Source organism: Zophobas morio, unplaced genomic scaffold (assembly GCF_036711695.1).
Source record: "Zophobas morio isolate AGI-343-1 ecotype UQ-CSIRO unplaced genomic scaffold, CSIRO_AGI_Zmor_V1 ptg000024l, whole genome shotgun sequence".
NCBI classification, from domain to species: domain Eukaryota; kingdom Metazoa; phylum Arthropoda; class Insecta; order Coleoptera; family Tenebrionidae; genus Zophobas; species Zophobas morio.
This window is the reverse complement of record NW_026972129.1, coordinates 16,462,811-16,476,939: the sequence shown is the minus strand read 5'-3', so window position 1 is coordinate 16,476,939 and position 14,129 is coordinate 16,462,811. Positions and strand designations below refer to the sequence as shown.

The following is a 14,129-nucleotide window of genomic DNA, read 5'->3' as shown; positions in this document are numbered from 1 at the left end:
AATAAATCATGATATGTGTGGTTGTAGTTATTACGACGTTGAAATTATTAAAGAACAGCGCTGTGGTTTAAAAAGTATTTTTTTACAAATGCTCCATATGTGGGATATGCCGTAACTTTAGAACGGAACCTGAAAATGCCTCGTTTGCCAAAATCAGTCTTATCTTAGCAGGTACCTACCCCACCCACCCACCCTCTCCTTTTTTAGAAGGTATCTCATTTGCCAAAATCAGTTTTATCTTAGCAGCTACTAGCCCCGCCCACCCGCCCTTTCTTTTCTTAGAGTGTATGTCGTTTGCCAAAATCAGTTTTATCTCAGCAGGTACTAGCCCCGCCCGCCCGCTCTCTCTTCTCTTAGAGGCTATTCCATTAGCCAAAATCAGTCTTATCTTTTCAGCTACCAGCCCCGCCCATCCACCCTCTCTTTTCTTAGAGGGTATGTCATTGCCAAAATCAGTTTTATCTTAGCAAGTAGTGATGACTAACTTTTACAAAAAATGATCAAAATTTGGAAACATTACGAGAAGGTGGATTTCAGTCACCATCGTTACTAAGAAATCAGAAAGTAAGCTGGAGGTATTCACGCAATAGATGCGTGCAGTGTTGCCAATTTTCATAAAGATTTTTTTTATTTTTTGGGACGCCGAAACCCCGTACATAACGTACTGCAAAGTTAATGCGCCATTTTCCAGACACTCGGTATATTAGGAATATCGTCTAGATCTCTAGATGGTAAAACGCTAATCATCCCCATCAACAATATGTTGACGTCATTTCCAAGATTTGCACTAGTAAATGTTATTTAGATCTTATACATTATGAATCCGTGTTGACATCCAAATTTTTCGAAAAAATAAATAAAAATTGTGTAGAAACATTTTGCAATTTAACTTTGAAACACCAAACACAGATTTTGGCTGCGGAAAGTAGCATCATCAGTGGCAAAATGAAAACAGCGAATATGTACGTACAGAATTCTTAATGCTGTAGTGAAAAAATTACCGTGACCATTGAATTAGAAATGTGCGTAGGCGAAAAAGAATATTTCGATTAACAGTCAGAAATTTTGGAAGTTTGTAAAAATTTTAAAATCGTAATCAGGACAAACAGGTATGGAGTGCTATCTGGAATGTTCTATTTCACGCATTATCATTTGATGAGCATGCCAAGGGCTTGTGCGTTGTTTATGTTTAAACTCTTTGAGCACTTTGTTTTCTCAGTGATATATATATCAACTCGCTCATTTTCGGTCACAAAATGTAATTTTTGATATACAATTAATAAGAGAACTAATGCTATACCTCGATCAAGATGTAGAGTCGGTAAAAAAATGATATTACTTTGTATGAATCATTTAAAGCGTCATTTTATAAATTAAGATAAATCACTTGGATTTAGATATTTTCACGTATCGTCCAATCATTCGTTGATTATATGGAAATCGTACTCTCGTGAGGATTTCCGAAATTATCTTTTGTTTCATTTCCGTACTATGGAAGTTTAAAACTTCTATGAAGCAGGGTTTTCTCTTAAGATTATCTCGTTTTGTTTACTACTAGGAAATAAGAATTACTACTTAATAGATTATATTATGATGACTAAATCTATGATGAAGGTTGTTTATATATTTTTTAACTTCGGTGTTATCAATTTCCGGTAAATATATGTGAAAGCGAATCAGTTTTTAACGGCACTGACTGTGGCAAATAGGTGTTTGAATTTTACAGCTTAATCTAATATATAAAAATGGATGTTGGTATATATATCTGTGATCAATAGACTCCGAAATCGCTTGACCGATCACCATGAAATTTGGTACATGTAAGTGGTTTTTCATGGAGAAGGTTTTTGTGGTATCCGCTTTGCTGTAACTAGCCACTAGATGGCGCTACAGCATATCAACTTCTACACCGTTCAACCGATTCTCATAAAAATTGGTACACGTTGCCATTTGACTATGGAGAATATTTTCGCCCTATCCATTTTGCTGTAACTCGCCACTAGATGGCGCTGCAACACATCAACTTCTGTACCAATCAACCGATCCTCATGAAAATTGATATACGTTGGTATTTAACCATGGAGAATATTTTCCAGCGGCATCCATATATCTAATACTACTATATTGCTATCAGGCCTCAAAAAAGTCCGAAAACACAACAGCAGAGCAATATATCGGACCTCTTTGTCTCTCTATAGTACCAAACAGTACTGCTCATGTACTCGTACTTGCTTGATTTTTAGTCGATAACGTGACTAGATGTGTTTTGACATTTCATACGTTCGCTTCTATTTTGTGTACGTGCGCACAGATCCTCAGTACTTTTCTAGACAGAAAACAATATCTTCCGTCTCCCTTTGTCCGTGAACACCGTTTCTATGTTACTTCTGAAGAGTTAGCAAGTATTAGATATATGGCGGCACCAATGACAACATTGTTTTCGTTGGTATTACAACAAAAATCGTATTGACCGCAAAAGAAAATAATTAGTGCTGTTCACTGTCTACAATCCTCAGTAATAACAAAGAGTGAATTACTAAAGATTATTGAAAATGCCACCCAAAAAATCAAACATTGGAAGATCAACCAGACATCGCAGCAACTGGCAGCCAGTAGAGCTGCTGAAACATAGATCGCGTTGGCTGATTCTGCACCTGTCAAAGCATTATGAAATTCGAGAATCAGCTGCATCAATGACAACATTATGACAACATTGTTTTCGTTGGTAGACGAGTCATCTGTCTAATTACTGGAGATTATTGAAAATGCCACCCAAAAAATCAAACATTGGAAGATCAACCAGACATGCGCAGCAAGTGGCAGCCAGTAGAGCTGGTGAAACCTTTGAAATACGAAACGCACGACTGGAAACTGATCGGATCAGGGCCTCTACTTCAAGAATTGCCGAAACACCCGAAGAGCGAGACTCACGAATTGAAAACCTGCGGGTGCGAGCTTCTACGTCAAGAGCTGCCGAAACATCACAACAGCATGACGTACGTGTTGAAGATCTTCGAGCAAGAGCGTCTGCGTCAAGAGCTTCTGCAACACCAGAAGAGCGAGACACACGACGTGAAGCAGAACGCTCACGGCAGACTCGATCAAGAACAAGAATCGATCTCAAGAAAGCAGCGTTCAATTACGATAAAGACTATGACTACAAAATGCATCGCGATGTTGTCATTGGTCCGATGACTAAATTGTGTCTACACTGTCGCGCTTTGAAGTTTCAAAAAGAAGCGCCTGGCATGTGTTGCTCCAATGGCAAAATCAATTTGCCACCACTGACTGAACCACCAGAACCACTGCTCACTTACGTTGCTGGAGTTACTCGGGAGTCCAAACACTTTCTACAGCATATTCGGAAATACAACTCATGCTTTCAGATGACATCGTTTGGAGCGACGAATATTGTGAGATATAATAATTTTATGCCCACATTTAAAGTGCAAGGACAATGTCATCAGATTGGTTCACTCCTTCCAGTATCCAAAGAAGATCCGCAATTTTTGCAAATTTATTTCATGGACAATGTGGAGAAGGAGATTGATCGACGATGCGCATTTAGTATAGCAACAGATCGAAAGATTATTGCTGAATTACGAGCATTATTCCACGAGCACAACTGTTTGGTCCGAGATTTCAAATCCGCATTGGAGAATGTAAGAGCGGATGACTTCAAACTCATTATCAGAGCAGACAAAACCCCATGGAATGAGCATGAAAGACGCTTCAATGCTCCAATAGCCCCTGAAGTAGCAGCTGTAATTGTCGGTACAGAAATTATTCGGCGAGATATTGTTATCAGCAGGCGAAATCAAACCAAGCAACGTATTGCTGAAACACATCGATCGTACGACGCACTTCAATATCCAATTCTATTTCCGCGAGGAGAAGACGGTTATCATCTCGAATTGTATCAAACTCATCCCGTCACAGGTGCTGCGACAACGAAAAAAGTCAGTTGTATGGATTTTTATGCATATCGCATCATGATTCGAGCCGAACAATCCAACCATATCTTAAAGTGTCGTCATGTTTTTCAACAATTCATCGTTGATATGTACGCCAAAGTCGAAAGCGAACGACTCAATTACATTCGTTACAATCAATCGAAGCTTCGAGTCGAAGATTATATTCATTTGCGAGATGCAATCGCTAATGATGGAACAATTGGTAATATTGGACAAACGGTTATACTTCCAGCTTCGTATACTGGAAGTCCAAGACATATGCAAGAATATGCTCAGGATTCTCTGACATATGTTCGCAGATATGGACGTCCAGATCTTTTTATCACGTTCACATGTAATCCATCTTGGTGTGAAATCAAAGATTTACTTTTGCCTGGCCAACAACGATCTGATCGGCATGACCTCACAGCGAGAGTTTTCAAACAAAAATTGATACGTTTTATGGATCTCATCACTAAGAACCATATATATGGAGAAACTCGCTGTTGGATGTATTCCATCGAATGGCAGAAAAGAGGTCTACCACATGCTCATATCTTAATTTGGTTGGTTGAAAAAATTGTTCCAACTCAAATTGATGATATCATTACTGCTGAGCTGCCCAACGCAGAAGAAGATCCAGAATTATTTGAAATTGTGAAAAAAAATATGATTCACGGACCATGTGGGGGACACAACCCACACTCGCCATGCATGAAAGACGGAAAATGCACCAAAAAGTATCCACGCCAGCTGCTGCAAGAAACACAAACTGGTGGCGACGGTTATCCGTTGTACAGACGACGAAAACCAGATGATGGAGGATACACCACAACTATCAAAATCAATAACGTTGATTTCGAAGTTGATAACCGATGGATTGTGCCCTACTCTCCTATCCTTTCGAAATCATTCAATGCACATATCAACGTGGAGTCCTGTAATTCAGTTAAGGCAATAAAATACATATGCAAATACGTGAATAAAGGCAGCGATATGGCATTTTCGGAATTGCGAATCCCAATGCGCCCGTCAATGAAATCGAGCAATTTCAAATGGGACGTTACATTAGCAGTAATGAAGCTGTATGGAGAATTCTTGGTTTCGACATTCATGAACGCTTTCCTGCTGTCATGCATCCCAGTGTTCACTTGGAAAACGGTCAACGAGTCTACTTCACGGAAGACAACGCACCCCAACGAGTTGCAGATCCACCAAATACAACGTTGACCGCTTTTTTCCAATTGTGTGCAACTGACGAATTCGCAAAAACATTAATGTATCACGAAGTCCCGCAGTACTACACTTGGAATCAATCGACGAAGAAATTTTGCAGAAGAAAACGAGGCGCCAGGCATTCTTCTATAGCTGGCATATTTTCTACTGGTGCACTGGGAAGAGTATATACTGTTCATCCAAATAATGGTGAATGCTACTATTTGCGAATGCTGCTTCACGTGGTCAAAGGACCAACATCGTTTCAAGCAATCAAAACAATCGATGATCAAGAGTGTGAAACATACAGAGAAGCATGTTTTAAACTTGGTTTGCTTGAAAATGATCAACATTGGGACAACACATTAGCGGAAGCATCTGAGACACGTCATGCCCATCAAATACGAACTCTGTTTGCCATAATTTTGACAACCTGCGCACCTTCTGATCCGAAAGGTTTATGGGAAAAACACAAAGAGACTATGAGCGAAGACATACTTCTCCGAGCACGCAAAAATAATCCCGGCTTGGATGTACAGTATTCGGAAGACATTTTCAATGAAGCACTGATATCACTTGAGGATGTGTGTATGTCGATTAACAACAAAATCCTCAATCAGCTTGGGCTGTTTTCACCGGAACGTGACAGAAACGATGTTATAGATAGAGACGTATTGCGAGAAAAACAATACGACGTCGATGCGCTACAAGTTTATGTTGAAACTCAGAAAAGGCTCTTAACAAACGATCAACGACTTGCATACGACACAATTATGGAGCATGTGCGAGGCGGAAATGGTGGACTTCTTTTTCTTGATGCACCAGGAGGCACAGGAAAAACGTTTCTACTCAATTTGATACTCGCTGAAATTTGAATGAAACATGAGATTGCTTTAGCTGTGGCATCATCGGGGATTGCAGCAACATTACTCGATGGAGGACGCACGGCGCATTCGGTTCTCAAGCTGCCATTGAATTTAAATCTAGCTGCTGATCCTCTTTGCAACATTGGAAAAACAACTGGAATGGCAACTGTATTGAAAACATGCCAACTGATTATTTGGGATGAATGTACTATGGCCCATAAGAAAGGACTTGAAGCACTTGATCGTACTCTGTGAGATTTCCGAAGCGATGAACGTCCACTGGGCGGAGCTCTGATCCTGCTCGCAGGTGATTTCCGTCAAACTTTGCCCGTGATTCCTAGATCAACACCAGCAGACGAGTTGAATGCATGCCTGAAAAATTCGTCTCTCTGGAGACGTGTGAAAAAAATTACACTGTCGACCAATATGCGTGTGCATTTACTTGGAGATGTTTCTGCACAAATATTTGCCAAACAACTTTTGGATATCGGCGACGGCAAACTTTTGGCTGATCCTACAACACAGGAGATAGCGTTCCCTCCGAACTTCTGTCAACTTCAGTCATCAATTGAAGAACTTGAAGAGAGAGTTTTCTCCAACATCGCCAACAACTTTAGAAATCATGATTGGCTTTGCGAGCGAGCTATCTTAGCTCCAAAGAATGATGATGTCAATCGAATCAATAATAAGATTCAATTAAAAATTCCTGGGGTGATTACGGAATACAAATCGATTGACACAGTTACAGAAGAGGACCAAGCTGTATTATCCAGTCGAATTTGTCAATTCGTTGGAGCCTCCTGGAATGCCACCGCACATACTGACGTTAAAAGTTGGCTCACCAATACTGCTCCTTCGGAATCTCAATACCCCGAAGTTATGCAATGGAACCAGACTTTCAGTGAAAAAACTGATGCCGAATGTGATTGAAGCAACAATAATTAGCGGCAAATGTAAAGGTGAAGATGTGCTGATTCCGTGCATTCCAATGGTTCCTACTGATTTGCCCTTTACATTCAAACGACTACAGTTTCCTGTGCGTCTTGCTTTCGCGATGACAATCAACAAAGCCCAAGGGCAGTCTCTACGCGTTGCCGGATTAAATTTACGAAATCCATGTTTTTCGCATGGTCAACTGTATGTTGCTTGCTCCAGAGTAGGAACTCCAAAAACTCTGTACGTCTATACACCAAATCGAAAAACCAAAAATATTGTTTACCCACTAGCGTTACGATAGATGTTAGTATTGATTAAAATGTGTTCAAGTTGTTTCAGTTATATAGCGAATACAATAGTCAAAAATTTTGTTCATTCACGTGAATTACTAATACAAAAATGTGTACATTGTGTATACTAATGAAAATAAATGGAACAGCATCAATATGAATTAATCTTATTATTCAGTTTTCTACAACGCATTCTGCGCTCCAGACCATACATTTATATCCACATATAATATATACACAAGCAGGACAACGTCTGCCGGGTTCCGCTAGTCTAATATATAAAAATGGATGTTGGTATATATATATATCTGTGATCGATAGACTCCGAAATCATTTGACCGATCACCATGAAATTTGGCACATGTAAGTGGTTTTTCATGGAGAAGGTTTTTGTGGTATCCGCTTTGCTGTAACTAGCCACTAGATGGCGCTACAGCACATCAACTTCTACACCGTTCAACCGATTCTGATAAAAATTGGTACACGTTGGCATTTGACTATGGAGAATATTTTCGCCCTATCCATTTTGCTGTAACTCGCCACTAGATGGCGCTGCAACACATCAACTTCTGTACCAATCAACCGATCCTCATGAAAATTGGTACACGTTGGCATTTGACTATGGAGAATATTTTCACCCTATCCATTTTGCTGTAACTCGCCACTAGATGGCGCTGCAACACATCAACTTCTGTACCAATCAACCGATCCTCATGAAAATTGATATACGTTGGTATTTGACCATGGAGAATATTTTCGCGTTATCGATTTTGCTGTAACTTGCCACTAGATGGCACTGCAGCACATCAGCCTCTCTGTTAAAGTATTATGAACTTAGAGAATCAGCGGTACCCATATATCGAATACTACTATATTGCTATCAGGCCTCAAAAGAGTCCGAAAACACAACGGCAAAGCAATATATCGGACCTCTTTGTCTCTCTGTAGTAACAAACAGTACTGCTCATATACTCGTACTTGCTTGATTTTTAGTCGATAACGTGACTAGATGTGTTTTGACATTTCATACGTTCGCTTCTATTTTGTGTACGTGCGCACAGACCCTCGGTACTTTTCTAGACAGAAAACAATATCTTCCGTCTCCCTTTGTCCGTGAACACCGTTTCTATGTTACTTCTGAAGAGTTAGCAAGTATTAGATATATGGCGGCACCAATGACCGCATTGTTTTCGTTGGTATTACAACAAAAATCGTATTGACCGCAAAATAAAATCATTAGTGATGTTCACTGTCTACAATCCTCAGTAATAACAAAAAGTGAATTACTAGAGATTATTGAAAATGCCATCCAAAAAATCAAACTGATTCCGCGCATTCCAATGGTTCCTACTGATTTGCCCTTTACATTCAAACGACTACAGTTTCCTGTGCGTCTTGCTTTCGCGATGGCAATCAACAAAGCCCAAGGGCAGTCTCTGCGCGTTGCCGAATTAAATTTAGGAAATCCATGTTTTTCGCATGGTCAACTGTATGTTGCTTGCTCCAGAGTAGGAATTCCAAAAACTCTGTACGTCTATACACCAAATCGAAAAACCAAAAATATTGTTTACCCACTAGCGTTACGATAGATGTTAGTATTGATTAAAATGTGTTCAAGTTGTTTCAGTTATAGTGGACCAAAAGCTATAAGGTTATATGGCCATCATAAAATTATCCCATTGTGTCGAAGTTAAGTTGTTTACAATAGAAAAGGTTTTAGGGTCGTAAATAACGTGTCCAATGGAGCTCGACCGGCTGTTGTGGTTTCGTTCAGGGACGGCTTTCACTAAATATGTAAATCCACCACTCCATTATTTCTTTACTACCTGCAGCCGCTGAGGGTTCCGAAATCACCACTCGCTTTGAAAGCCGGCCCTGTTAAATATGAGCAAGAAATGTTGAGAAGACGATTTATTGCCAACCGGGTAAGCTTAGTGCGAACCACACAAAGGGGGTACTTATTTGCGGTCAACTACTTTTATAATGGTCATATAACCTTATACCTTTTGGACTAGCATATATAGCGCATACAATAGTCAAAAATTTTGTTCATTCACGTGAATTACTAATACAAAAATGTGTACATTGTGTATACTAATGAAAATAAATGGAATAGCATCAATATGAGTTATCTTATTATTCAGTTTTCTACAACGCATTCTGCGCTCCAGACCATACATTTATATCCACATATATACAAAGTAAATATATACACAAGCAGGACAACGTCTGCCGGGTTCCGCTAGTTAATTATAAATCTTCAAGTATTTAACCGAGTTCCCCTGATGCGATTTCCGATGTACTATTCCGGCCAATGAGGTAAATAATAATAATATAGTAACGAATTAAAATATAATTTTACAAGAAAATAAAAAGTGTTTTCATTTTTTATTTTTTGATTATTAAATTAATAGCTCAACCATAGTTATAAAATGTTTATAATTGAATTGCATAATTTAATTTGAAATATGCTTGAAAAAACCTCCCCTTGAAATAGTAGTAGAGAAACATTTTTTTACGTTATTTTTAAAATATCTTTCAAATTAAATCTTAAACACATACCTCGGAAGTTGGTTACAAGTTATACAGGGTCAATTGGTTTTATCGATTACGCGCCCATTTTAGAATTTAATTTAACCCTTCAAATTAAGTTTGAACTACATATTGTAGTGTTAAAAAATTTGTGAACGTTGGTGACGCTTAATAGTGTGAAAAAAACAACTGTCGATAAGCGTGTGACCGGCAAAATCACGTACAAATTGTAAATACAATCGCATTCATAAAGCACAATACGAAATTTAAGTTGTTTATTGTACAAAATTAGCGTTCGCTCGAAAAGTAAAAATAAGAATTTTTTTCAAACACAGATTTTGTTTAATTCTAGGAACATAATGTTGTTATTAGTGATACACTACCCGTATCAGAATTTAAACATTTAACAAAATTTTAGTTTAAAAGTGTAGTATAATATACGAAAATTGATGACCCTATCTTAATTTTTTAATGAAAATATTACTAGATTGATTAATTATTATTAATTATTTTATTTAATTTAAGCATATAAAGAATTCTTTTAAACCTGATTAACTCACTGGGTCGTAGAGGTGATAATAATAAACTTTATTAAATGCTTTATTTTAATTAGGGGAAAGACATAAATACACAGGTCGCCCAAAAATATGGAAATTGCTGTTATTATTTATTTGAAATTTGACATTAAGATCCGTAAAAAGTAGTATTTTTTCAAATTCTTGAGTAAAATGAATAATGTAAGCGTTGAATAAATAGATTTTCGGGGGAGATAACAATGTTTGGCTTAATAATATTATAATCATCAAAATTAATTTAAAAACTTTACCAAAGAGGCATGGGTTTGAGCGAGAAAAGTACTGTCGAGTTGTTAGACCAATGTTGTTGATGTTTGTTTCGTACTATTTATATTATTAGTTTTCATTACACTTAGTAATTCCAGTAACGAATTAATTTTATGAATGATAATAAGTGACACAACTTAACTACTATAATGAGAAAATGCAAATTTTTCATGACACGTCATCATCTCAATTATCTTTTCCTGCGCTGAACTAAGCAATAAAAAATATTTGCGGCTTAATTGTTTTGTTTCATTCCCAGTTCATATTTATTCTCTTTTTAGCACTCGTGATATCATTCACCGCAAATTCGATGTTTGTTAATATTTGACAATTGACCATTTTCAGTATCACTGGTGTTTACATAAAGAGAACAAGCGCCACAGTGTTGCTGGTACGTCCGCGCCAATAGAGGGAGAACCCATCCACATGACTCTTCAAGACGTGCGTCATTATCTTCAGACTCTCTATTCAAGTTCTTCCGATTCTTCCGATCATAAAGAGAAAATATACCGACCGAGGCCCCCATTAATAGTCACCGACAAGTACGCAACAGAAACAAACAACACGCACGCAGTCAGAGAAGCGAACTATGTAGCAAGCGCCGCCGGACGAACAAAAAAGAATACATTCCTCATTAACATTAAGAATAAAAAAGTGAAAGACTCCTGTGATAACGTTGGTAAACAAATAAACATTTCGCAAGCAACTAAACCGGACAAACGCAAAAAGGCACCAGCGAAGTTTCTGTCCTTCAAGCAGACCTTATGCAATATGTTCAGGTTCAAGAGGTTTTTGTCACCTGAGCATGTCAAATGTGATGTTAGCGATGTACAAGAAAAAAACAATTATAGTAGTAACGCCAATTTGGCCGAAGAAACGCACTATAACATATCCAGTAGGGCTTTGCCGCCTTTGCCTTTAAAAGAAAAAGAAGAAGTCGTGGAGGAGGAGCAGTTTTTGGATTTTGCTACCAGCATACAGAGGGTGAAAGATGTACGCATGTCGAAATTAAGTGGCTTAAGTGTTTCACTGATTTGTCTCAATTTTAGTATGGGTGGTATTGGGGTCCGCTACCAAGTGAGGTTGCTGAAAAAATATTGTCCAACGAACCAGACGGATCATTCATTGTGCGTGATAGTAGCGACGATCACTATATTTTTTCTCTAACTTTTAAGCTGAATAACTGTGTTAGACACGTCAGAATCGACCACGATCAGGGTAAGATTATTATATTTTTAAAATAAAAATCGCCTTCATTTCCGGTGAAACCGAAAGCATTACGGTTAATTTTATCAAATTCTTAAGCAGACTTCCTGTCGTTCAATTCATTTCTACGTACTATGTTATCAAATGGTTACAAAAATTATCACGTAACACGTGCTCATTTAGTTACATACTTGTTTGGACTTAGTTGTGCATCGCTGAACATTAGTCGTGTTACTACAATTAAAACTGCATTGTTATACAAGTATTAATTTTGGAAAGGTCGTAATTTAAAATATTTATACGTTTTATAATCAGACTTATTCACTGAAGCATCATTATCTATCCTGTATTTTTTTTAATTTGTGGGTTGTATCTAATCATTTTTAAACATTTTTAGGTAACTTTAGTTTTGGTAGTTGTACAAAGTTCAAGTCTCAAACAATAGTAGAATTTATAGAAAATGCCGTTGAACACTCTCGGAGCGGTAGATATTTATTCTTTTTGCATCGGAGACCTGTGATTGGGCCAGTCAGAGTGCAATTATTACATCCAGTATCACGGTTTAAACAAGTGCAAAGTTTACAACATATTTGCAGGTAAGACGGTCGATTTTTCAAATTTGAATGTACTAAACACGTTTTGTTAGATTTGCAATTCATAAAGTGGTGCGAAGGGATTTAATTCCCAGTCTTCCATTACCAAGAAGGATGATTGACTACTTAAACACTCCACACTATTATTCAGAGCATCTGATAGATGTAGAAGATACAAGTAATGAACAAGTCCCTCCTAGAAACCCCACTCCAGCGATTCGACGCGACTATCAAGAAAACGAAGTCCAGGACCCCGTTATTCCAAACGTACCTTTAAATAATTATGTTGTCGTAAATAACACGAACCCCAGACAATCCTGAGGTTTTAATTTTGTACCATATTTATAGTTATTTATTTTTTTTGTTGTGTTAATTTGTGCAATTATCTTCAGACCAAAGTTTTAATGTGATTTTAGTATTGTATGCTTGTTGCTGTAGTTTTTAAGCCATTATATGATCATTTCTAAGCAAAGCGTAGTAGATAAAATGTATTTCATAATAGGTTGTGAAGTTAAACAATAGGGTGTTTTTACAGTATGAGTGGCCTGTTGGGATTAGTTTGTTCACTGCTCCTACACTGAACGCTGTTATATTTATTTCAACAATAGCATAGGTTCCTAACAGATTAAGTTTATGATTTTGCTGTTGTCAGAATTAATATATTGAAATAAATTTTCTCAGTGATAACAATTTACATTTTTGTTCTTAGGATCAAGCGCCCCCAAAACTCTAAAAATAACCATAACATATTTCTAACAAACATCAGCACTTGAACCTAAGTCATTAAAATTGAACACCCCTTAACGCTTATAATAAATAATACCACATTTTGATTTATGTAGGAATTCCTAGTGTTCTTCGTACTATTCTTTCAGCTATTTTATTAAACTCTTCTCTGTTTTCTCTCCACATTTTTGCGGCATCTACATTAGCTCCACTCTCATCATTTGGTTCTAAAGTTGAAACTTAAGTACATTTGTTCTTAATTGCATTAATCCTCACCTGCCAACATGCTAACTACCGAAAGTAAAATTTTTTCCACGCTTTGTACAGGTGACCACCTCTCAGCACTTGACTCATACCCCATAGGATCATCCCCAGGAGCGTGTAATATAGAAATGCAAACTCTACCATCAGCATATACTAAAATTTGCCGACTCATGTTAGTGTATAACACACTATTGCTTAAGCTTACTGTTTGGATGAAACATTTCACACGTAAACTGCATTTTTGGGGGACTCAAAGGATAATCAGCGGGAAAAATGAGTTTAGCTGGAAAAACGCCTCCCTCGAAACAGGTCCCCTCAGGACCACTGCAAAGGATACTCATGAACTTGTCTTCATAAATTCAATACCTACGTAATTAGAGCTTCCCATTCGAAAAAGTTCTCCTCGTTTATTGGACCCGCTATAATACCTTCAGGTGGGTTTAACGTCAACTCTAAAATTTCGAAAATGAATGAAAACACTGGAAACATTTTTAGGTTATGTCACATCTTACGTTTGTATTCCGCCATTAACCGTCTTAACGCGGATCCAGCCATTGCTGTTCACTATAAGAATAACAAATAAAAAATTCGAACGTTGAAAACTAGCTCCACGGAAGTGGAAATTACGAAAAAAAGAAATTCTTATTAACCTCCATTGAATTTTCACCTGACGTTTACAATTTCGACAGGTCTACCAACCACTGGA

The 14,129-nt window shown here is 37.6% G+C and overlaps 2 protein-coding genes across 5 annotated transcripts in view; one reads left to right on the top strand and one right to left on the bottom strand.

The window, feature by feature from the left end:
* Positions 1 to 13,123, top strand: part of LOC135135198 (uncharacterized) — a 19,133-nt gene extending 6,010 nt beyond the window's left edge. Inside the window, exons 4-7 of one of the 2 annotated variants that reach the window (XM_064064206.1) lie at positions 10,980 to 11,627; positions 11,684 to 11,852; positions 12,238 to 12,436; positions 12,487 to 13,123. In XM_064064206.1, coding sequence (XP_063920276.1) covers positions 10,980 to 11,627; positions 11,684 to 11,852; positions 12,238 to 12,436; positions 12,487 to 12,754 — 1,284 coding nt within the window. In that variant the 3' untranslated portion in view covers positions 12,755 to 13,123. Of the gene's footprint in view, positions 1 to 236; positions 9,580 to 10,979; positions 11,628 to 11,683; positions 11,853 to 12,237; positions 12,437 to 12,486 lie in introns of those variants that run through there. The other variant, XR_010281462.1, reaches the window with a different exon arrangement.
* On the bottom strand, positions 13,071 to 14,129 carry Ubc7 (Ubiquitin conjugating enzyme 7). Of its 3 annotated transcripts, XM_064064208.1 has the most exons (6): positions 14,074 to 14,113; positions 13,936 to 13,987; positions 13,794 to 13,875; positions 13,629 to 13,747; positions 13,436 to 13,576; positions 13,071 to 13,386 (listed from the first exon to the last, which is right to left on the bottom strand). In XM_064064208.1, exons 2-6 carry the CDS (start codon positions 13,976 to 13,978, stop codon positions 13,268 to 13,270), a joined length of 504 nt encoding a protein of 167 aa, XP_063920278.1. In that variant the 5' UTR covers positions 13,979 to 13,987; positions 14,074 to 14,113; the 3' UTR covers positions 13,071 to 13,267. The 3 variants fall into 3 exon arrangements, with proteins under 3 accessions (XP_063920278.1, XP_063920277.1, XP_063920279.1); XM_064064207.1 differs by having other exon boundaries at positions 13,936 to 14,129; XM_064064209.1 differs by having other exon boundaries at positions 13,297 to 13,386; positions 13,440 to 13,576; positions 13,936 to 14,129.

Excerpts from the sequence above, each read along its gene's own strand:
- Ubc7 (XM_064064207.1), bottom strand. The coding sequence starts at position 13,978 with ATGGCTGGATCCGCGTTAAGACGGTTAATGGCGGAATACAAAC. Across the intron at positions 13,748-13,793 it reads GAATGGGAAGCTCTAATTAC|TGGTCCTGAGGGGACCTGTT; the intron begins GTAGGTATTGAA and ends TATCCTTTGCAG. Across the intron at positions 13,387-13,435 it reads GGTAGTTAGCATGTTGGCAG|AACCAAATGATGAGAGTGGA; the intron begins GTGAGGATTAAT and ends TTTCAACTTTAG.